The following is a 23,614-nucleotide window of genomic DNA, read 5'->3' as shown; positions in this document are numbered from 1 at the left end:
GTTGTACGTCATATTACTAATGTTTGTGCATTTTTTATCTAGTCACTAAGATGGTGGCTAGCCCCGTACACGCTCAGAGTTAAGCAATGTTGTATATGTTTGATTTTTGTTCCACAATGTATTGGCGGCGACATGCCTTAATTGATCTCTATCCTAACATCCTGATTTTAAGTCAAAATTAACTATTCCTCATTGAAGTAGAAGAACAAGTACTTTGTTTCAGGTTTTGTTTGCGCATTGAAATTCAAAGTGACTGGAGGTTTGTTCTGTAGGTTGTCAATTATACTGCCCACAGAGGATTCTGGTTAGTGTGTATTGTTTTGATCCTACTGGTCTACTACTACGAAGTTGTATATCACATGAGTATTCTCCTTTTGTAGTATAATTAAACTTAACTCGCTTAAAGTATACACTGCGGTGAAATGGTGCATGTTTCTGAAGTAAACAATATTGTTACTCCGTATAGGACAGGTTATAAAGGGATGGGATTTGGGCATCAAGACTATGAACAAAAGGTGAAAATGCTGTTTTCACCATCCCACCAGAGCTTGCATATGGTGAAGATGGTTCACCACCAGTCATCCCTCTAAATACCACGCTGCAGTTTGACGTTGAGCTTCTGTCATGGGTGTGTACATTGAACTGGATGGATGAATTTCCACCCAACTCACGACGCGCGCAATGGCGCGCGCAACGTACTAGTGCAACAACATGCGAGCAAAGCATCGAAAATCTTCAAGGCTACTTTGGATAGTTCTGTTTAATTGTTCTCGTGTGTACAAAATTAACTGAGCGTTGCATTTATAATGTATTGTCATTGAAAGAATTGTTCCATTTCCAATGTATTGTATCCCTATAATTATCATTTTTAATGTATAAAATTTTATATGATTCTTGAAGTCCAGTTTCAACTTTTAAGAAGCATGCTATAATGCATCTGTGAGAGAGAAAAAATAGTCCACGTTAGAAAATTGTAGCTATATGAGTGTGAGTGTGACTGTATCATCTGTTCCGTCACCAATGGTCAATGGAGCAGCAGAGAGAAAAACAAACGCAGTGATAACTGACAACCTGAATGGATTATGGTCAATGCCTCAATGGCTCAATGGAGCAGCAGAGAGAAAAAAAAACACAGTTATAACTGACAACCTGAATGGAATGAATGGATTTATCATACGCTCGGAATCTCCAATATGTGAAGCACAGGAAAATTTCGACCATTGATTCCTCTTATTAGTAGTTAGAATAAAATAATGGGAGATGCCGATCTATATCTCTACTTTCAAACGCTAGTTTTGACTAATTATTAGTCAAAAAGTTTTACCTTTCATTCTTTCAAATAGTATGCCCTACATAAGAAACTGAGGGATTCTATCTTAAAATTCTCAACACCCGCTACAAGCTAGAACACGCAAGGTGCAAGCGCAACCAGGGCCTCGTTTACATTGTGAAAAAATTTCAACCCGATGAATAGTAGCACTTTCGTCTTATTTGACAAATATTGTCCAATCGTGGACCAACTAGGCTCAAAAGATTCATCTCGTGATTTCGAACTAAACTGTGCAATTACTTATTTTTTTTACCTACATTTAATACTCCATGCAAGCGGCTAAAAATTGATGTGATGGAGAGAGAGTGAAAAAACTTGGAATTTGGATGGCATCTAAACAAGGCCCAGGCATCATTCGTCCAGAAAATCTCAATTAGCCATTCGGCAGAAAATCTGGGCAGATAAAACAGCAGCGTAGCAGTACACTAACATGTTCTAGAAGACCAATAGGCATCAGACATTGTGGTCCTGCCTTAGCAGTTAACGAATGAAACACTTCTTTACATCACTTTCCAACCCACAATTCAGTTGCCTGATAACGAACTTCCTTAACACCCTAGTCCATGAATGCTACTTCACTTACGTGTACTGTGCTTCACTTTGCAATGAGTTTCAAGACCGACCGAAGAGTAGAAAGTCCTGAACAAGACCAAAAAGGACGTCCATGTGTGAGAATGCATGAACGCATTTAGTTGGAAGAATTTCTGATACAAGAGGCGAGAAATTACTTGCTGCACGACCTGCAGGCATAGCCAGTGGATTGATTAGAGCTGTCAATGATTGAGCGAGTCATCTTCACCTGCTTCGATGATGGATAAGGGGTTCCAACATGGACGTGGTTACTTTTCTTAGCATCATCACTGACTGCAAAGTACATCACAAAGTGAGGTTCCGCTGCCATGGAAAAGAACTGAGGAGCTATACAAGTTTGCGATCGAATGTAAAGCTTCTCACCAGTTTTTTTGCCCATAGACGGTGTTGTGATCCTTGCCTTCTTCCCTGGAGGTGTCTTCAAGGGTGTTTCTGCGGGCCTATTCTTGCGCTTAGCACTCTGCATAACAAACTAATATCAGGATATCATACAAAACAAAGATTAAGGAGAATGTAACAAAAAGTCAGCTTAAAAAGCTCACACCTTTGGAGAGTCTTCATCATCTTCTTCATTTGAACTGTCACCATCATCCTCATCACTGGAATTCTGAGCATCAACCATGCCATGCAAAAGAATAATATGGTCAGAATACACATGATATCCAGTGCTGGTAGAAATGCATCGTGCACTTACAGGAACAATGCCCAGTTTCAGGCTGAAAAAGGTGTAGGTTCAGGAAATGGATAACAGACCCAAACCAAATAACCAATAGTAGTATATACAGTAATAAACACAGGAAAAAAAGTATAATCGTATACATAAGAAATTTGGTTCACAATAGATGATTACCTAGGTTATCTTCAGTAATACAAAAAAATGACTTATACTTTGGCTGCTCACTCAATTCTTTATACCGGTATCACAATAAAACAATCTAGACAAATGAGAGAAAAAACTGAAACATGGAGGAAATGATATCTCAGTCATGATTCATCACTTATACCAACCTCATCATCACCCGATTCACCACCTTCTGAATCAACATCTTCGTCACTTTCATCATCGTCAGTGCCACCAACATCATCTTTATGCTTGTCAGGATTCTTTGCTTCCTCCAAGCAAACCTTTGCTTTAGAGGACTTGGTAGCAGCAGGCTTCTCCACACCACATTTACTTTCTTTGCTTTTATCATCTGAACGTAAACAATGTTAAGCAAGTGAGTGCTTCAAGGATCCAAATGTGAGCTCATATTATCTAATTTAGCGCATTCTGTGACATATACAATGAGTATAGAGGATAAATGTGCTAAACATGTATATGTGTGCAGTCATAATGCAGAGAGAAGAAATGCAATCTTAACTCATAAAAACAAAATTTCTTTGTAGAACAAGGATATACCATCTGTGTTAGGGTATAATGGAATAGCCTGTGGAACCTCCTCATCAGATTCATCATCTGAAACATCAATCGCTATGCTACTTATGCCAAGTGATAAAAAAATAGGGATGTCCAATATTGAAAGAACAAGAGAATTACCTTCTTCAGTACTTGTTTCACTGTCATATGTGATAAAAGACAGAGAAGCGGTTAAGGAACAGAAATTTGTGTTCGAGCTTCTTTGAAAATATTGAAGAAAGTAAAATGGAAGGATATTTTCTCTTGCAATGCCTAGATTTGTAGCCAAGGGCAGAGATGGTGCTGGTTTTCGAGGTGTGTAGTAACTCAAACTCCTTCTCGAATACCAAACTAGTTGTATACTGAGGGTATTTGTCAACTGATAGTGTTCCAATTGGAAACTCTTTGCCATTAACCTTCACAAAAACTTTCACATCCTCATTCCCCTTGCTATCCTGTAATGCTATCTTAAAAGACCAACAACTGAAAAGTCAAAAAAACAGGAACCTCCCAAAAACAAGATAAACCAAGAGTCATTATTACTAGTAGAAACCAACCTGTGAAACATGGCACCAGAACTCTCCTGGGTCACACTTCACTGTCACTCCAGGTCTGACTACAACTCCTAGTAATGTTAGCATACCTTTTAGTATCCACAATAAGTAAGATAAAGATAAACTATTGACATAGTAGCAAATTGCAGGAAAATAGGAGATTTCTTCTAAGGGAACAAGGCCATTGGCAGTGCTAACATCCAACTATAACATCAATTGCATTTATATCGTCAAAGAATACAATATCATGAGGAGAATGTAACCAAAGTTGTTGACTAGGTGCATTGGAGTAAATGTAATGTTAAGCCTACACAAGCACAATGTAATCACACTATCACAGCATCATGTTTATCTGATTTGATAGGAAACCTTCTACAGTTCATGAAAAGCTGAAAACCTTACAAACTAAACTTGTCTCCCTCGACCTTGTCAGTCACTGAGCATTCTGATTTACCATGTGCCACTTCTGCAACGGCCGCATAAGCTAAAAATCACCCATCCCTAAATTCATGGAATTACGAGACTGAATTACACCAATCAACGAAATTTACAGAAGGAAGCAGCAATACATCCTACTGAAAAACAGTGGCAAACAAGTCGTCGTCTTAACCTGAACCAACCAGCCTCCCCCAGGAAACAACCAAAACCTTTCCCCAAGCAACAGACCGAGACAAACAAGGCGAACGCAAAATCGCACAAAGGTCATCTACGAACCCTAGGGGATGAACAGGTTGATCGAACCTCTCACTCTTTCTACATTGGATCCAGCATCCCCGATTAGCAGCACAAACTAGCAGACGACGAGACAGAGACACAATATAAACAGGGCGATGGACCCTAATATCCACTAAAGCAGGCGCGATCGGAGAATAAAAGAACAAAAGGAAAGATCTCAGCGTACGATACGAACCCCAGTACTCAAATATTCCGTTCAGCATGGCTTGTCGAGGAAGAAAGGCACGCGACGGGGTCCTCAGCGGCCGGCGGCTTCTCTCCGCCGCGGTGCTTCTCGAGAGGAGCGGGTTTTGGGCTTTTGGGAGCGGCTTGTGAGGGACGCTGAGGGGCGGCGCCAGATACGAGGAGGAGCGTATGCCTAAGTGGGCCTGGGAATGCGAATTCTCGTTTGGCCTCTAGTGGGCTCGCAGCGTTTCGGGACTGGTGTGAGAATTCATTCGGTGCCTGTTTACTTCCCAAAATTTTGTAAAATTTTTTAAAATTCCCTGTTACATCGAATTTTTAGACGCATGTATAAAGCATTAAATATAAATAAAAAATAAACTAATTACACAGTTTAGATGAAATTCACGATACGAATCTTTTAAGCCTAATTAAACTATAATTAGACACTAATTATCAAATAACAACGAAAATACTGCCATACAAATTTAGCTAACTAAACCAGGCCTCAGTCCTGCGGGCAGCCGAAGCGGGTTCAGCCTCACGAGGAGGACACGGCCACGCATTCACACCGTCACACGGGTGACGGGACCGCGGCCCCCACCCGCTTCCGGCTTCCCTGCCGGCTGCCGCGTCTCCTGCCATCCTGCTCCCACCCCACCAATCCGCCGCTCTCATTTGCTTCCCTACTGGTCCGTACGGCGCCAGTACGCGTTTTCCCCTTGCGCCGTTCCGCGTCCGCGTGCGTCAGGCCCAAGCAGCGAGCGAGGTGAGTCCCACGCACGCTGCCCCGCTCCGCCGCCGCTACCACTCATGCCGACGCCGTCCCACCAGTGAAGTAAAGACGCCACGCCGCGCGGCGCGAGCGGGAACGGCAATGAGGCCGCCGCCACCGCAGGGCAGGGGAGCAGGCCGGGGTGGCGCGCTCGGCCGTCGCGCGTTCGCGTCCCTCCTCGCGGCGGCCGTCGTCGCGCTGGCGCTTCTCTGCCTCTTCTACGGCGCCGCCTTCGCCCCCTCCATCCGCCGCGCGCACCCTCGCCTTCCCCTCCGTCTGCGGTTCCGGGCCCAGGGGACGGAAGCGCTCCCGGCGGACCTCGTCGTCTCCTCCATCCCGGTGCGCACCGCGGCCGCCCAACACCCGCGCCCTCTGCTTGTTTCGTTAACGGAGTCGTGATGAGCGGTCTGTGACTCTGCGCTTTGCTGAGTGCTGACCCCGCGTGCGTGTGTCGTGGGGTTCGAAATCGAACAGGTGTGCGACGCGCGGCACTCGGAGCTGATCCCGTGCTTGGACCGGCGCCTCCACTACCAGCTCCGGCTCCGGCTCAACCTCTCCCTCATGGAGCACTACGAGCGCCACTGCCCACCGGCGCCGCGCCGCCTCAACTGCCTCATCCCACCGCCCGTCGGATACCAGGTGAGGGAGAAGCCACCGTGTGTTACATTGCAGAGTGCCGTGTTGCACTTGCACCTTGTTTGTGTTGCTCTAATGCTCACGCTGATGTGATGTGCGCGCGTCCGCGCGATGCTTGATTAGGTGCCCATCAGGTGGCCGAGGAGCAGGGACGAGGTTCGGAAGGCCAACATACCCCACCCGCACCTTGCTGCTGAGAAGTCAGACCAGCGGTGGATGGTCGTCAATGGCGATAAGATCAACTTCCCTGGTGGGGGCACCCACTTCCACACTGGCGCTGATAAGTATATTGTGCACCTCGCGCAGGTTTGAAAATATTCCTGATGTTAATCTACTGCACATGGTTGATATCGTAGGCTAATGCGACCAATGTTTTTTATCTGTCGTGATAGATGCTCAATTTTCCAAATGACAAGCTCAACAATGGAGGGAACGTCAGGAATGTGCTTGATGTCGGCTGTGGGGTTGCCAGCTTTGGCGCTTACCTTCTTTCGCATGATATACTTACGATGTCTCTCGCTCCCAATGACGTGCATGAAAATCAAATTCAGTTTGCCCTAGAGAGAGGGATCCTGGCAACCCTTGGTGTGCTGGGCACTAGGAGGCTGCCATACCCAAGCCGCTCGTTCGAAATGGCACACTGCTCTCGTTGTCGGATTAGCTGGCTGCAGAGGGATGGGGTCTTGTTGCTGGAAGTGGATAGGATATTAAGGCCTGGAGGATATTTTGTGTATTCATCACCGGAAGCCTATGCTTTGGACCCCTTCAACAGGAAGATATGGAGACAGATGAGTGACCTTGCTCGAAGGATGTGTTGGCGGGTTGCGTCTAAGAAGAACCAGACGGTGATATGGGCTAAACCATTGACAAATGGATGCTATATGAGGAGAGAGCCTGGAACACTTCCCCCCATGTGCGAACGTGATGATGATCCAGATGCTGCTTGGAATGTACCCATAAAAGCATGCCTAACTCCATACTCTAAGAGTAAGTTCATTCCCTTCATTTTCCTTGAGATTACCAAATGCCATAATAGTTTATACTGTCTTGTGGAGTTTGAATTTTATATCTATTTTATGTGAAGAAAAATACATGGTGCCAAAACGCTATTGCCCGGGTTGCCCATCCAACTGCCAATAGGCTCAAACCCAAGTATGGTTTGCTCTGACAATTGCAGGAAGGCACCATCTCCCCCTTCATTGTGCCAATCTGTATGAGTAGATCCATAGATTACTCCCTTTTTTTTCTTAAGTTTTGTCGGTGATGCCCACTCACCTTAGTTGCTACCGTCTACTATTTTTCGCACACACACCATGAGACCTATTTTGGTGGATTTTCTTAAAATGCCTCAAAATTTTTTATTAGGACTGTGTCGACGAAATATGGTCGGCAGTCCACCGAGGGGGGTGCCCGTGGTGGTAGATTGTCGGTAGACGGTGCGTGTAATCAGGAACCAGATGGTGACACAAGGCGCAGAGACAGCGATTTAGACAGGTTCGGGCCGTCTGGTCGACGTAATACCCTACGTCCTGTGTCTTTGGTGTATTGTATTGAGATGTATACAGATTGACCTCTTTGGATCTGTCCTCTAGGGGACCCTTGCCCCTCCTTATATACTCCGAAGGGACAAGGTTACAAGTAAAGTATCCTATTTGGTACTATTACAATGTCTTGCGGTGCACGCCAAGCAGCGCCGTGCACGTCTTGATCTCACGGGTCGGGCCACCTCGGATGGTGCGGCCCATGTACCATCTTGTGGTACCCGGGGGTATATCCCCCACAGCTAGTACCCGAGCGCCATGTATTCTGATGCGACACGCCGTTTCAACCTTCTCCGAACAGTGAGGCTTGAGTTCTTGACATCTCCGACCACCGTTGTCGCCGGAGAAGTAGGTTGTCCGAAGAATGTATGGTGCTCTTAAGAAGAAAGAAAAAGATTTCCGTCCCGGGAAGTGTGCCCACTTGTATTTCTGAAAAGAAATGTAAGTGTGTCTTGAAGCGTAGCGTCTTTGATCGTCAGAGGCGTAGTGGTCGAAAAACAAACACATTCACCGCAAGGTGAAGTGTGCCCACTTAGTCCCCGAGCCTGGTAGTAGGTGACGTAGGCACGTGGTGCCAGGGTCTAAAAAGAAATCCCAGTTAAGTTGAGAATCCAACCGTCGTACAGACGATACAAGATGCACCGGCAGGTGCATCGTACCGATGTAGTCCCCGAGCTTGCTGGAAGGCGAGGTATGAGCCTTGTAGCAAGGTCTAAATGAGAAAGAATATCCCCAACTGTATGCGAGTTGCCTGTCGCATGTAGTCGAGACGCAAAGTCCCTGAGCCGTGGTCGGAGAGTGGTCGAGGCAGTCCCCGAGCAAAGGTCGAGGAGCGAGCGATGAAGTCCCCGAGCCGTGGTCGGAGAGTGATCGAGACAGTCCCCGAGCACAGGTCGAGGAGCGAGCGACGAAGTCCCCGAGCCATGGTCGGAGAGTGATCGAGGCAGTCCCCGAGCATAGGTTGAGGAGCGAGCGACGAAGTCCCCGAGCCGTGGTCGGAGAGTGATCGAGGCAGTCCCCGAGCACAGGTCGAGGAGCGACCGACGAAGTCTCCGAGACGTGGTCGGAGCTCAGCGGAGCTGCTCGAGATGTGATCGACGTGGTCGGAGCTCGGAGTGGTCTGGCGAGAAGTCCCAGAGCACGGAGTGGTCTGGCGAGTCTCCGAGCACGAGCGTGGTCTGGCCAGAGTCCTCGAGACGAGCGTGGCCTGGCCAGAGTCCTCGAGCACCGTAGGGGTTTTGGCGAACCCTGAAGCATGAGCTCGCTGACCGAACTGTGTTCCTGAAAAATAAACACGGAGAGCGGTAGTACATGATGGTGTACGAAATATATTGACCTCTCTATAGGAGGTGAAGTAAACACTTGGTGTTCGGTTGGCAATGAATTATACTTGGTGCAATATTCGAAAAATAACATTAGTTGTTTTTAGCCCTTTTGTTATGTAGAGGCGTAGCGCGATGTATTAACCTGTCTTGAAGAATGCGCCAGCCCTGGGCTGACCAACATCTCGTAGCGCGAGGTACGGAACGCTGCCGCGCGTAGAGTGCCAGTGTTACCAGGGAGCGACTGCCGACTACCCGTAGCGCAGAGGGCGGACTCTCATGCACGCGTGGGGTGGAGCCGGAGACAGTACCGGCTCTGGGATTCTCAAGCAGGAAGGAAAACGTATCGGCGAACCGTTGTAAAAACTTATACATGTTTTGTATGTATGGAGAAAATTCGACGCGGAGCGCACCCTTAGGGTGGTCGGCGGAGGTGTACGATGATCGAAGAAATTTTCAATTAAAAATAATACTTAGCTTTATTGACGACCGGTGGGTGTAGTCGGTGTGTTGCGATGTTCGAGAGATGGCTTGACGTGTCGTTGGCGATGAAGTTGTCCAGTCCTCGAGCTTTTTGACCTGTCGTCATGACTGTGGTCGCGATTGTCGTAGCGCCGTTCTTCGCGGCGATCATCATTGCGACGTAGTCTTGTGGTCGAGGTGGTCGGAGCTCGGTGGAGCTGCTCGGGACGTGGTCGACGTGGTCCATGGTCGACGTGGTCGGAGCTCGGCGGAGCTGCTCAGGACGTGGTCGCTGCGGCTCGCCAACGGCTCGGACAGCTTGTTCGATGGCTTGGAATCTCATCTCGGCGATGATGTCGCCGCCGGAGATCTTGTGGTCATGAGATGAGATGCTCTCGGCTTGGCCGCGGCGGTTGGCGCACGATGTTGAAGATTTCAACTGGAGCCGGTGCAGCCGTGCAGGTTACGTGTTCGTCAGACTCGGAACTCTTGCTTGCTTGTCGCTGCTTGATCAGGGACGAGTAGTCGCTTGCGTGGTCATGTACGTAGATGCAAGTACGTGAAGCTTGCATGTGATGCATATATACATGTAAGTTGATCGCAAACATCCTGGTAGCCTCTGGATCGAGTAGTCATTGGATGAAAACAGCAAGCCTGTACGTGATGCATATACACGTATATGCATGATTAGCTTGCATGCCTTTCTTGCTAGCTTGTTTGTCATAGCGCATGTACACGATCGTATATGGTGCCGATGTCAGTACTCGGTCTGATAACACAGCAGTCAGCAACCTTTGTAGATTGATTTTCTCTTGATCCAAAACGAACTCGAAGAAGGAAACCGACTCCGCTTCGAGGCAGCAGCAACGATCGAGCGGCAGCGTCCGCAACTCGGTGATAATTATTGCGTCTAGATGCGTGAGTCAGACCATGCTGAACCGATCAATCCCCACGTGCGCAATCGGGCGATGATTTCGTCGACCACCAGACAAGCTCCGACTTGTAGATGGATTTGATGACGGTTGCCGCGCACGATGTTAAACGCCGCCGCCGATTTGTCGTAGATGTTGTTGAAGGAGGCCGTCGCAGCAAGATGAGTTGCCGCAAACGACGTTGGTCGTGAGATCCCATCTGGTTCGCCAGGGATCAGCACGCACATCCCCTACCTGGCGCGCCACTGTCGACGAAATATGGTCGGCAGTCCACCGAGGGGGGTGCCCGTGGTGGTAGATTGTCGGTAGACGGTGCGTGTAATCAGGAACTAGATGGTGACACAAGGCGCAGAGACAGCGATTTAGACAGGTTCGGGCCGTCTGGTCGACGTAATACCCTACGTCCTGTGTCTTTGGTGTATTGTATTGAGATGTATACAGATTGACCTCTTTGGATCTGTCCTCTAGGGGACCCTTGCCCCTCCTTATATACTCCGAAGGGACAAGGTTACAAGTAAAGTATCCTATTTGGTACTATTACAATGTCTTGCGGTGCACGCCAAGCAGCGCCGTGCACGTCTTGATCTCACGGGTCGGGCCACCTCGGATGGTGCGGCCCATGTACCATCTTGTGGTACCCGGGGGTATATCCCCCACAGCTAGTCCCCGAGCGCCATGTATTCTGATGCGACACGCCGTTTCAACCTTCTCCGAACAGTGAGGCTTGAGTTCTTGACATCTCCGACCACCGTTGTCGCCGGAGAAGTAGGTTGTCCGAAGAATGTATGGTGCTCTTAAGAAGAAAGAAAAAGATTTCCGTCCCGGGAAGTGTGCCCACTTGTATTTCTGAAGAGAAATGTAAGTGTGTCTTGAAGCGTAGCGTCTTTGATCGTCAGAGGCGTAGTGGTCGAAAAACAAACACATTCACCGCAAGGTGAAGTGTGCCCACTTAGTCCCCGAGCCTGGTAGTAGGTGACGTAGGCACGTGGTGCCAGGGTCTAAAAAGAAATCCCAGTTAAGTTGAGAATCCAACCGTCGTACAGACGATACAAGATGCACCGGCAGGTGCATCGTACCGATGTAGTCCCCGAGCTTGCTGGAAGGCGAGGTATGAGCCTTGTAGCAAGGTCTAAATGAGAAAGAATATCCCCAACTGTATGCGAGTTGCCTGTCGCATGTAGTCGAGACGCAAAGTCCCTGAGCCGTGGTCGGAGAGTGGTCGAGGCAGTCCCCGAGCAAAGGTCGAGGAGCGAGCGATGAAGTCCCCGAGCCGTGGTCGGAGAGTGATCGAGACAGTCCCCGAGCACAGGTCGAGGAGCGAGCGACGAAGTCCCCGAGCCATGGTCGGAGAGTGATCGAGGCAGTCCCCGAGCATAGGTTGAGGAGCGAGCGACGAAGTCCCCGAGCCGTGGTCGGAGAGTGATCGAGGCAGTCCCCGAGCACAGGTCGAGGAGCGACCGACGAAGTCTCCGAGACGTGGTCGGAGCTCAGCGGAGCTGCTCGAGATGTGATCGACGTGGTCGGAGCTCGGAGTGGTCTGGCGAGAAGTCCCAGAGCACGGAGTGGTCTGGCGAGTCTCCGAGCACGAGCGTGGTCTGGCCAGAGTCCTCGAGACGAGCGTGGCCTGGCCAGAGTCCTCGAGCACCGTAGGGGTTTTGGCGAACCCTGAAGCATGAGCTCGCTGACCGAACTGTGTTCCTGAAAAATAAACACGGAGAGCGGTAGTACATGATGGTGTACGAAATATATTGACCTCTCTATAGGAGGTGAAGTAAACACTTGGTGTTCGGTTGGCAATGAATTATACTTGGTGCAATATTCGAAAAATAACATTAGTTGTTTTTAGCCCTTTTGTTATGTAGAGGCGTAGCGCGATGTATTAACCTGTCTTGAAGAATGCGCCAGCCCTGGGCTGACCAACATCTCGTAGCGCGAGGTACGGAACGCTGCCGCGCGTAGAGTGCCAGTGTTACCAGGGAGCGACTGCCGACTACCCGTAGCGCAGAGGGCGGACTCTCATGCACGCGTGGGGTGGAGCCGGAGACAGTACCGGCTCTGGGATTCTCAAGCAGGAAGGAAAACGTATCGGCGAACCGTTGTAAAAACTTATACATGTTTTGTATGTATGGAGAAAATTCGACGCGGAGCGCACCCTTAGGGTGGTCGGCGGAGGTGTACGATGATCGAAGAAATTTTCAATTAAAAATAATACTTAGCTTTATTGACGACCGGTGGGTGTAGTCGGTGTGTTGCGATGTTCGAGAGATGGCTTGACGTGTCGTTGGCGATGAAGTTGTCCAGTCCTCGAGCTTTTTGACCTGTCGTCATGACTGTGGTCGCGATTGTCGTAGCGCCGTTCTTCGCGGCGATCATCATTGCGACGTAGTCTTGTGGTCGAGGTGGTCGGAGCTCGGTGGAGCTGCTCGGGACGTGGTCGACGTGGTCCATGGTCGACGTGGTCGGAGCTCGGCGGAGCTGCTCAGGACGTGGTCGCTGCGGCTCGCCAACGGCTCGGACAGCTTGTTCGATGGCTTGGAATCTCATCTCGGCGATGATGTCGCCGCCGGAGATCTTGTGGTCATGAGATGAGATGCTCTCGGCTTGGCCGCGGCGGTTGGCGCACGATGTTGAAGATTTCAACTGGAGCCGGTGCAGCCGTGCAGGTTACGTGTTCGTCAGACTCGGAACTCTTGCTTGCTTGTCGCTGCTTGATCAGGGACGAGTAGTCGCTTGCGTGGTCATGTACGTAGATGCAAGTACGTGAAGCTTGCATGTGATGCATATATACATGTAAGTTGATCGCAAACATCCTGGTAGCCTCTGGATCGAGTAGTCATTGGATGAAAACAGCAAGCCTGTACGTGATGCATATACACGTATATGCATGATTAGCTTGCATGCCTTTCTTGCTAGCTTGTTTGTCATAGCGCATGTACACGATCGTATATGGTGCCGATGTCAGTACTCGGTCTGATAACACAGCAGTCAGCAACCTTTGTAGATTGATTTTCTCTTGATCCAAAACGAACTCGAAGAAGGAAACCGACTCCGCTTCGAGGCAGCAGCAACGATCGAGCGGCAGCGTCCGCAACTCGGTGATAATTATTGCGTCTAGATGCGTGAGTCAGACCATGCTGAACCGATCAATCCCCACGTGCGCAATCGGGCGATGATTTCGTCGACCACCAGACAAGCTCCGACTTGTAGATGGATTTGATGACGGTTGCCGCGCACGATGTTAAACGCCGCCGCCGATTTGTCGTAGATGTTGTTGAAGGAGGCCGTCGCAGCAAGATGAGTTGCCGCAAACGACGTTGGTCGTGAGATCCCATCTGGTTCGCCAGGGATCAGCACGCACATCCCCTACCTGGCGCGCCACTGTCGACGAAATATGGTCGGCAGTCCACCGAGGGGGGTGCCCGTGGTGGTAGATTGTCGGTAGACAGTGCGTGTAATCAGGAACCAGATGGTGACACAAGGCGCAGAGACAGCGATTTAGACAGGTTCGGGCCGTCTGGTCGACGTAATACCCTACGTCCTGTGTCTTTGGTGTATTGTATTGAGATGTATACAGATTGACCTCTTTGGATCTGTCCTCTAGGGGACCCTTGCCCCTCCTTATATACTCCGAAGGGACAAGGTTACAAGTAAAGTATCCTATTTGGTACTATTACAATGTTTTGCGGTGCACGCCAAGCAGCGCCGTGCACGTCTTGATCTCACGGGTCGGGCCACCTCGGATGGTGCGGCCCATGTACCATCTTGTGGTACCCGGGGGTATATCCCCCACAGCTAGTCCCCGAGCGCCATGTATTCTGATGCGACACGCCGTTTCAACCTTCTCCGAACAGTGAGGCTTGAGTTCTTGACATCTCCGACCACCGTTGTCGCCGGAGAAGTAGGTTGTCCGAAGAATGTATGGTGCTCTTAAGAAGAAAGAAAAAGATTTCCGTCCCGGGAAGTGTGCCCACTTGTATTTCTGAAAAGAAATGTAAGTGTGTCTTGAAGCGTAGCGTCTTTGATCGTCAGAGGCGTAGTGGTCGAAAAACAAACACATTCACCGCAAGGTGAAGTGTGCCCACTTAGTCCCCGAGCCTGGTAGTAGGTGACGTAGGCACGTGGTGCCAGGGTCTAAAAAGAAATCCCAGTTAAGTTGAGAATCCAACCGTCGTACAGACGATACAAGATGCACCGGCAGGTGCATCGTACCGATGTAGTCCCCGAGCTTGCTGGAAGGCGAGGTATGAGCCTTGTAGCAAGGTCTAAATGAGAAAGAATATCCCCAACTGTATGCGAGTTGCCTGTCGCATGTAGTCGAGACGCAAAGTCCCTGAGCCGTGGTCGGAGAGTGGTCGAGGCAGTCCCCGAGCAAAGGTCGAGGAGCGAGCGATGAAGTCCCCGAGCCGTGGTCGGAGAGTGATCGAGACAGTCCCCGAGCACAGGTCGAGGAGCGAGCGACGAAGTCCCCGAGCCATGGTCGGAGAGTGATCGAGGCAGTCCCCGAGCATAGGTTGAGGAGCGAGCGACGAAGTCCCCGAGCCGTGGTCGGAGAGTGATCGAGGCAGTCCCCGAGCACAGGTCGAGGAGCGACCGACGAAGTCTCCGAGACGTGGTCGGAGCTCAGCGGAGCTGCTCGAGATGTGATCGACGTGGTCGGAGCTCGGAGTGGTCTGGCGAGAAGTCCCAGAGCACGGAGTGGTCTGGCGAGTCTCCGAGCACGAGCGTGGTCTGGCCAGAGTCCTCGAGACGAGCGTGGCCTGGCCAGAGTCCTCGAGCACCGTAGGGGTTTTGGCGAACCCTGAAGCATGAGCTCGCTGACCGAACTGTGTTCCTGAAAAATAAACACGGAGAGCGGTAGTACATGATGGTGTACGAAATATATTGACCTCTCTATAGGAGGTGAAGTAAACACTTGGTGTTCGGTTGGCAATGAATTATACTTGGTGCAATATTCGAAAAATAACATTAGTTGTTTTTAGCCCTTTTGTTATGTAGAGGCGTAGCGCGATGTATTAACCTGTCTTGAAGAATGCGCCAGCCCTGGGCTGACCAACATCTCGTAGCGCGAGGTACGGAACGCTGCCGCGCGTAGAGTGCCAGTGTTACCAGGGAGCGACTGCCGACTACCCGTAGCGCAGAGGGCGGACTCTCATGCACGCGTGGGGTGGAGCCGGAGACAGTACCGGCTCTGGGATTCTCAAGCAGGAAGGAAAACGTATCGGCGAACCGTTGTAAAAACTTATACATGTTTTGTATGTATGGAGAAAATTCGACGCGGAGCGCACCCTTAGGGTGGTCGGCGGAGGTGTACGATGATCGAAGAAATTTTCAATTAAAAATAATACTTAGCTTTATTGACGACCGGTGGGTGTAGTCGGTGTGTTGCGATGTTCGAGAGATGGCTTGACGTGTCGTTGGCGATGAAGTTGTCCAGTCCTCGAGCTTTTTGACCTGTCGTCATGACTGTGGTCGCGATTGTCGTAGCGCCGTTCTTCGCGGCGATCATCATTGCGACGTAGTCTTGTGGTCGAGGTGGTCGGAGCTCGGTGGAGCTGCTCGGGACGTGGTCGACGTGGTCCATGGTCGACGTGGTCGGAGCTCGGCGGAGCTGCTCAGGACGTGGTCGCTGCGGCTCGCCAACGGCTCGGACAGCTTGTTCGATGGCTTGGAATCTCATCTCGGCGATGATGTCGCCGCCGGAGATCTTGTGGTCATGAGATGAGATGCTCTCGGCTTGGCCGCGGCGGTTGGCGCACGATGTTGAAGATTTCAACTGGAGCCGGTGCAGCCGTGCAGGTTACGTGTTCGTCAGACTCGGAACTCTTGCTTGCTTGTCGCTGCTTGATCAGGGACGAGTAGTCGCTTGCGTGGTCATGTACGTAGATGCAAGTACGTGAAGCTTGCATGTGATGCATATATACATGTAAGTTGATCGCAAACATCCTGGTAGCCTCTGGATCGAGTAGTCATTGGATGAAAACAGCAAGCCTGTACGTGATGCATATACACGTATATGCATGATTAGCTTGCATGCCTTTCTTGCTAGCTTGTTTGTCATAGCGCATGTACACGATCGTATATGGTGCCGATGTCAGTACTCGGTCTGATAACACAGCAGTCAGCAACCTTTGTAGATTGATTTTCTCTTGATCCAAAACGAACTCGAAGAAGGAAACCGACTCCGCTTCGAGGCAGCAGCAACGATCGAGCGGCAGCGTCCGCAACTCGGTGATAATTATTGCGTCTAGATGCGTGAGTCAGACCATGCTGAACCGATCAATCCCCACGTGCGCAATCGGGCGATGATTTCGTCGACCACCAGACAAGCTCCGACTTGTAGATGGATTTGATGACGGTTGCCGCGCACGATGTTAAACGCCGCCGCCGATTTGTCGTAGATGTTGTTGAAGGAGGCCGTCGCAGCAAGATGAGTTGCCGCAAACGACGTTGGTCGTGAGATCCCATCTGGTTCGCCAGGGATCAGCACGCACATCCCCTACCTGGCGCGCCACTGTCGACGAAATATGGTCGGCAGTCCACCGAGGGGGGTGCCCGTGGTGGTAGATTGTCGGTAGACGGTGCGTGTAATCAGGAACCAGATGGTGACACAAGGCGCAGAGACAGCGATTTAGACAGGTTCGGGCCGTCTGGTCGACGTAATACCCTACGTCCTGTGTCTTTGGTGTATTGTATTGAGATGTATACAGATTGACCTCTTTGGATCTGTCCTCTAGGGGACCCTTGCCCCTCCTTATATACTCCGAAGGGACAAGGTTACAAGTAAAGTATCCTATTTGGTACTATTACAATGTCTTGCGGTGCACGCCAAGCAGCGCCGTGCACGTCTTGATCTCACGGGTCGGGCCACCTCGGATGGTGCGGCCCATGTACCATCTTGTGGTACCCGGGGGTATATCCCCCACAGCTAGTCCCCGAGCGCCATGTATTCTGATGCGACACGCCGTTTCAACCTTCTCCGAACAGTGAGGCTTGAGTTCTTGACATCTCCGACCACCGTTGTCGCCGGAGAAGTAGGTTGTCCGAAGAATGTATGGTGCTCTTAAGAAGAAAGAAAAAGATTTCCGTCCCGGGAAGTGTGCCCACTTGTATTTCTGAAAAGAAATGTAAGTGTGTCTTGAAGCGTAGCGTCTTTGATCGTCAGAGGCGTAGTGGTCGAAAAACAAACACATTCACCGCAAGGTGAAGTGTGCCCACTTAGTCCCCGAGCCTGGTAGTAGGTGACGTAGGCACGTGGTGCCAGGGTCTAAAAAGAAATCCCAGTTAAGTTGAGAATCCAACCGTCGTACAGACGATACAAGATGCACCGGCAGGTGCATCGTACCGATGTAGTCCCCGAGCTTGCTGGAAGGCGAGGTATGAGCCTTGTAGCAAGGTCTAAATGAGAAAGAATATCCCCAACTGTATGCGAGTTGCCTGTCGCATGTAGTCGAGACGCAAAGTCCCTGAGCCGTGGTCGGAGAGTGGTCGAGGCAGTCCCCGAGCAAAGGTCGAGGAGCGAGCGATGAAGTCCCCGAGCCGTGGTCGGAGAGTGATCGAGACAGTCCCCGAGCACAGGTCGAGGAGCGAGCGACGAAGTCCCCGAGCCATGGTCGGAGAGTGATCGAGGCAGTCCCCGAGCATAGGTTGAGGAGCGAGCGACGAAGTCCCCGAGCCGTGGTCAGAGAGTGATCGAGGCAGTCCCCGAGCACAGGTCGAGGAGCGACCGACGAAGTCTCCGAGACGTGGTCGGAGCTCAGCGGAGCTGCTCGAGATGTGATCGACGTGGTCGGAGCTCGGAGTGGTCTGGCGAGAAGTCCCAGAGCACGGAGTGGTCTGGCGAGTCTCCGAGCACGAGCGTGGTCTGGCCAGAGTCCTCGAGATGAGCGTGGCCTGGCCAGAGTCCTCGAGCACCGTAGGGGTTTTGGCGAACCCTGAAGCATGAGCTCGCTGACCGAACTGTGTTCCTGAAAAATAAACACGGAGAGCGGTAGTACATGATGGTGTACGAAATATATTGACCTCTCTATAGGAGGTGAAGTAAACACTTGGTGTTCGGTTGGCAATGAATTATACTTGGTGCAATATTCGAAAAATAACATTAGTTGTTTTTAGCCCTTTTGTTATGTAGAGGCGTAGCGCGATGTATTAACCTGTCTTGAAGAATGCGCCAGCCCTGGGCTGACCAACATCTCGTAGCGCGAGGTACGGAACGCTGCCGCGCGTAGAGTGCCAGTGTTACCAGGGAGCGACTGCCGACTACCCGTAGCGCAGAGGGCGGACTCTCATGCACGCGTGGGGTGGAGCCGGAGACAGTACCGGCTCTGGGATTCTCAAGCAGGAAGGAAAACGTATCGGCGAACCGTTGTAAAAACTTATACATGTTTTGTATGTATGGAGAAAATTCGACGCGGAGCGCACCCTTAGGGTGGTCGGCGGAGGTGTACGATGATCGAAGAAATTTTCAATTAAAAATAATACTTAGCTTTATTGACGACCGGTGGGTGTAGTCGGTGTGTTGCGATGTTCGAGAGATGGCTTGACGTGTCGTTGGCGATGAAGTTGTCCAGTCCTCGAGCTTTTTGACCTGTCGTCATGACTGTGGTCGCGATTGTCGTAGCGCCGTTCTTCGCGGCGATCATCATTGCGACGTAGTCTTGTGGTCGAGGTGGTCGGAGCTCGGTGGAGCTGCTCGGGACGTGGTCGACGTGGTCCATGGTCGACGTGGTCGGAGCTCGGCGGAGCTGCTCAGGACGTGGTCGCTGCGGCTCGCCAACGGCTCGGACAGCTTGTTCGATGGCTTGGAATCTCATCTCGGCGATGATGTCGCCGCCGGAGATCTTGTGGTCATGAGATGAGATGCTCTCGGCTTGGCCGCGGCGGTTGGCGCACGATGTTGAAGATTTCAACTGGAGCCGGTGCAGCCGTGCAGGTTACGTGTTCGTCAGACTCGGAACTCTTGCTTGCTTGTCGCTGCTTGATCAGGGACGAGTAGTCGCTTGCGTGGTCATGTACGTAGATGCAAGTACGTGAAGCTTGCATGTGATGCATATATACATGTAAGTTGATCGCAAACATCCTGGTAGCCTCTGGATCGAGTAGTCATTGGATGAAAACAGCAAGCCTGTACGTGATGCATATACACGTATATGCATGATTAGCTTGCATGCCTTTCTTGCTAGCTTGTTTGTCATAGCGCATGTACACGATCGTATATGGTGCCGATGTCAGTACTCGGTCTGATAACACAGCAGTCAGCAACCTTTGTAGATTGATTTTCTCTTGATCCAAAACGAACTCGAAGAAGGAAACCGACTCCGCTTCGAGGCAGCAGCAACGATCGAGCGGCAGCGTCCGCAACTCGGTGATAATTATTGCGTCTAGATGCGTGAGTCAGACCATGCTGAACCGATCAATCCCCACGTGCGCAATCGGGCGATGATTTCGTCGACCACCAGACAAGCTCCGACTTGTAGATGGATTTGATGACGGTTGCCGCGCACGATGTTAAACGCCGCCGCCGATTTGTCGTAGATGTTGTTAAAGGAGGCCGTCGCAGCAAGATGAGTTGCCGCAAACGACGTTGGTCGTGAGATCCCATCTGGTTCGCCAGGGATCAGCACGCACATCCCCTACCTGGCGCGCCACTGTCGACGAAATATGGTCGGCAGTCCACCGAGGGGGGTGCCCGTGGTGGTAGATTGTCGGTAGACGGTGCGTGTAATCAGGAACCAGATGGTGACACAAGGCGCAGAGACAGCGATTTAGACAGGTTCGGGCCGTCTGGTCGACGTAATACCCTACGTCCTGTGTCTTTGGTGTATTGTATTGAGATGTATACAGATTGACCTCTTTGGATCTGTCCTCTAGGGGACCCTTGCCCCTCCTTATATACTCCGAAGGGACAAGGTTACAAGTAAAGTATCCTATTTGGTACTATTACAATGTCTTGCGGTGCACGCCAAGCAGCGCCGTGCACGTCTTGATCTCACGGGTCGGGCCACCTCGGATGGTGCGGCCCATGTACCATCTTGTGGTACCCGGGGGTAAAAATGTTACTGGCCACCTCGGATGGTGCGGCCCATGTACCATCTTGTGGTACCCGGGGGTCACAACACATAGTTACTGGTGACCATTGGTAAAAATGTTTATCCTATATTTTTTTTTTGAATTTTTACTGTTACAATATGACCTGTCGTACAATTTGCCAGAATTCTGTACATCTTCCGTGCTGAACCACCATATGTAATCTGAGAATCATAGCATTGTATTTCTGTATTTGGTTGAGTCCCGACGGGCATGTTCTTATGGTTTTGGAACTATAAATCAAATTCTGCTTGCATGTTTACTAAGGAAATGGTGAACCTAGTTGTCATTCTATACTAAATAGCTCAGGTATGAATCATGTGTTGGGCCCTTTTTTTTTGAATGATCTGGCAGGAGCTCTGCCAAGCTTATATTAATAACCAGGGGTTAAAAAAAGGTTTGGTCAAAAGACCAACACAGTGTACATGAAAAAATTATTCTCCAGGGATGATTTCTCTCAAACTTTTGGCTCCTACCAAACACCAGTTCTTGTCTCTTCCTTAGTTTTAGCAATGAGGGAATCTGCCGTGGAGAATTGTCGCTTAAAGATTCTAGCATTATGTTCTTTCCAAATCTTCCAAGTCACAAGAAGTATCATGGGCCGAATTGCCTTAACCGGATGTCCAGTTGTTGTGGCCGCGCTCCATCACTTTGAGACACCCACATGAATGTGCCACTGATCGGCATCCCACATGCTGCCCAAAGTCCATTGCCCCATTGCTTGCTATACTGGCAATGAGCAAAGAGGTGAATCGCCGCCTCATCTACCAAGCTACAAAGAGAACATACACACTGATTAGGCCATCCACACTTCGCCTATGTGTCGGGCCCTATTGGTTATTTGGTTCAGCACACTGCAATCTGATCTGGGCATGCTTTTTCACCTAAACAGGAGTTAACAAGGCTAAAGGCAGCGAATTACTTCCCTGGCCACAAAGGCTCACAGCACCACCACCTTGCCTGAAGGAGCTTGGAATTAGTTCAAACAATTTTTCTGAAGACAATGTGAGTTAGTATGAAACATCAGCATTTTGCAACATGGGCACACAACCACTGAACCACACATACCCTCTCTGATGGTGATCTATTTAACCTTGAAATATTATTTGCAGGACATTTGGCATTCTAGAGTAATTCAATATTGGAAGCACATGAAGTCTGAGATACGAAAGGATTCTTTTAGAAATGTTATGGATATGAGTGCTAACCTTGGAGGATTTGCAGCATCTCTGAAGAAAAAGGATGTCTGGGTAATGAATGTAGTTCCTTTCACGGAATCTGGAAGGCTGAAGGTTATATACGATCGTGGTTTAATGGGGACTACCCACGATTGGTAAGATTTTTTGACGTACTTCCCGTCTATTTATTTAATTGTTTCAAGGTGGAATTTGCATACCTAGAAATTAGAACTGTTACATTTATGTTCTCTTGTGGCATGCAGATAACAGTTTGATTGCATGACTATAGTCTGCAATTAATTAGCCATAAATATAAATTATCAACTTGTTTTCTCATGGTTGTCCATATAAATTCGTTTTCATGTGTGGAAAGGGGAGGGGTGATATTATCTTGTTTGATTTCTAAGATGCAACCGTGTGTAATTCTTAATCTGTGCAACTAGCATAGTGGCTGCAGTTATAAACATGATTTTCAGAAATTAGGTAGTTTGGCTGTCATATTTTGGAACATGTGGCTGTAGTGTTTGAGCCTTGAGGCCATAGTTCTATCCATTAGAAAATTACCTGCATTGTTATTATGATTACACAAAACCTAAAAACATCAGGCTTGTTGGGGAAAAAAATGAAAAATGAAAAAAAAAAAAGTTAGGCCTATCAACGCATCTGATCCTGGTGCCCTGCCCTGTTGCTTCTTTCCTTTTTTTTTGAAAGACCCTTCTTTCCATTTGCAACGTCTTCCGTAGTTGACTTATGCCTGACATGGTGATAACCACTGAAAAAAATTTCTTGTGCATTGTCCCGTTTATTCCTTACTTGCTGTTACATATGGCTGATGCTAATTTTCTTTATCTACAATTTGTTTAACTGAAGGTGTGAATCATTCTCCACATACCCGCGCACCTACGACCTCCTTCACGCCTGGCTCCTATTTTCTGAGATAGAGAAGCAGGGATGTAGCCTGGAGGATCTTCTGATTGAGATGGACCGCATCCTGAGGCCTTATGGGTACGCCATCATCAGAGACAAAGCTGCTGTCGTTAACTACATCAAGAAGCTTTTACCAGCGCTAAGGTGGGATGACTGGACATTTGAGGTGAGACCTAAGAAAGATGCGCTCACAACAGGTGACGAAAGAGTCTTGATCGTGAGGAAAAAGCTCTGGAATCAGTCGTTGCAAGATCCGTCGTAGCAGCCATAGCTCTTGTTTTGATCCTAGCTGTAGTTATCTGGGCACCGGCGAGGTCCTAATCCTCTAATTGTAATATATTCTTCGACTTTTGTTTTTCCCGTGTGATGAAATGTCAACAGTAGATTAGCATCAGCATCAGAATATCAGATGCAGGCTTCAATCGTTAATATACATATTACATAGGCAATAGAGTTTTCATTTCTCTTTTTTCTGTCTGCTCCGACGCTCCGCGTTGCTTGTGAATATTTTGTTTCTCAAAATCCTTGCGTTATCGTCACTCTGTCAGCTGTCACTACCAGATTTTGCCTAGTGTATTTGCCTCTTTGGGCTGTCTTTTTTTTGATAAATGCCTCTTTGGGCTGTCTTGGTACAAACTATACCGTGCCACAGGAGATGTGGCGAGCAGAGGTACTGCACCAACAACTGATACGTGTTGTCGAATGACTACAGCATAAAGTCGTCAGATGTTTGAAAAATACAGTACCTATTTGGAAGAGAAGAAATTTTGCATAAATCAGTTCAAATTCAGAATGATTTCATGAAAAAGAGCTTCCAGTGCACGCTTAAGCGGTCCAGCCGTCCTGAACTGCGAGCAAACAGTGAACACATCTGGAACTGGAAGGCGGTGAGCCGGTGCGTCGGTGACCGTGGCACGCCTGAGGCCTGACGCCTGTTCGGGTAGCGCAGCCAAGCCCAAGGCCAACGAACCCGACCCGACCTCGCCTCAC

At 49.5% G+C, this 23,614-nt stretch overlaps 2 protein-coding genes across 5 annotated transcripts; one reads left to right on the top strand and one right to left on the bottom strand.

Annotated features, from left to right (window-relative positions):
- Nucleotides 1–1,658: 1,658 nt before the first annotated feature.
- On the bottom strand, nt 1,659–4,956 carry LOC136519782 (histone deacetylase HDT2-like). 4 transcript variants are annotated; one of them, XM_066513153.1, is made up of 10 exons: nt 4,782–4,851; nt 3,875–3,942; nt 3,591–3,784; nt 3,459–3,478; nt 3,321–3,377; nt 2,926–3,114; nt 2,466–2,528; nt 2,285–2,381; nt 2,059–2,194; nt 1,659–1,969 (listed from the first exon to the last, which is right to left on the bottom strand). In XM_066513153.1, the coding sequence occupies exons 3-10, from the start codon at nt 3,727–3,729 to the stop codon at nt 1,906–1,908; spliced, it is 765 nt and encodes a 254-aa protein (XP_066369250.1). In that variant the 5' UTR covers nt 3,730–3,784; nt 3,875–3,942; nt 4,782–4,851; the 3' UTR covers nt 1,659–1,905. The 4 variants fall into 4 exon arrangements, with proteins under 4 accessions (XP_066369250.1, XP_066369247.1, XP_066369249.1 ...); XM_066513150.1 differs by having other exon boundaries at nt 1,661–1,969; nt 2,071–2,194; nt 2,930–3,114; ... (1 more) ...; nt 3,576–3,784; nt 4,782–4,956; XM_066513152.1 differs by having other exon boundaries at nt 1,663–1,969; nt 2,930–3,114; nt 4,782–4,956.
- A 511-nt stretch (nt 4,957–5,467) lies between these two features.
- LOC136519781 (probable methyltransferase PMT9) lies at nt 5,468–23,340 on the top strand. Its single transcript, XM_066513149.1, has 7 exons — nt 5,468–5,882; nt 6,018–6,182; nt 6,303–6,485; nt 6,572–7,166; nt 21,412–21,524; nt 21,632–21,852; nt 22,568–23,340. Exons 1-7 carry the CDS (start codon nt 5,646–5,648, stop codon nt 22,884–22,886), a joined length of 1,833 nt encoding a protein of 610 aa, XP_066369246.1. The 5' UTR covers nt 5,468–5,645; the 3' UTR covers nt 22,887–23,340.
- Nucleotides 23,341–23,614: the final 274 nt, after the last annotated feature.

This window comes from Miscanthus floridulus, chromosome 18, assembly GCF_019320115.1.
Source record: "Miscanthus floridulus cultivar M001 chromosome 18, ASM1932011v1, whole genome shotgun sequence".
Lineage (NCBI taxonomy): Eukaryota > Viridiplantae > Streptophyta > Magnoliopsida > Poales > Poaceae > Miscanthus > Miscanthus floridulus.
The sequence above is the reverse complement of the archived record's forward strand: the minus strand, read 5'-3'. Positions and strand labels throughout refer to the sequence as shown.

Coding starts and splice junctions, on each gene's coding strand:
- LOC136519781 (XM_066513149.1), top strand. CDS start 5,646: ATGAGGCCGCCGCCACCGCAGGGCAGGGGAGCAGGCCGGGGTGGCGCG. Junction 5,883..6,017: donor TCGTCGTCTCCTCCATCCCG/GTGCGCACCGCG, acceptor GAAATCGAACAG/GTGTGCGACGCGCGGCACTC. Junction 6,183..6,302: donor CACCGCCCGTCGGATACCAG/GTGAGGGAGAAG, acceptor ATGCTTGATTAG/GTGCCCATCAGGTGGCCGAG.
- LOC136519782 (XM_066513154.1), bottom strand. CDS start 4,809: ATGCTGAACGGAATATTTGAGTACTGGG. Junction 2,195..2,284: donor GTCTATGGGCAAAAAAACTG/GTGAGAAGCTTT, acceptor TGTACTTTGCAG/TCAGTGATGATGCTAAGAAA. Junction 1,970..2,058: donor GCCTGCAGGTCGTGCAGCAA/GTAATTTCTCGC, acceptor GGTCTTGTTCAG/GACTTTCTACTCTTCGGTCG.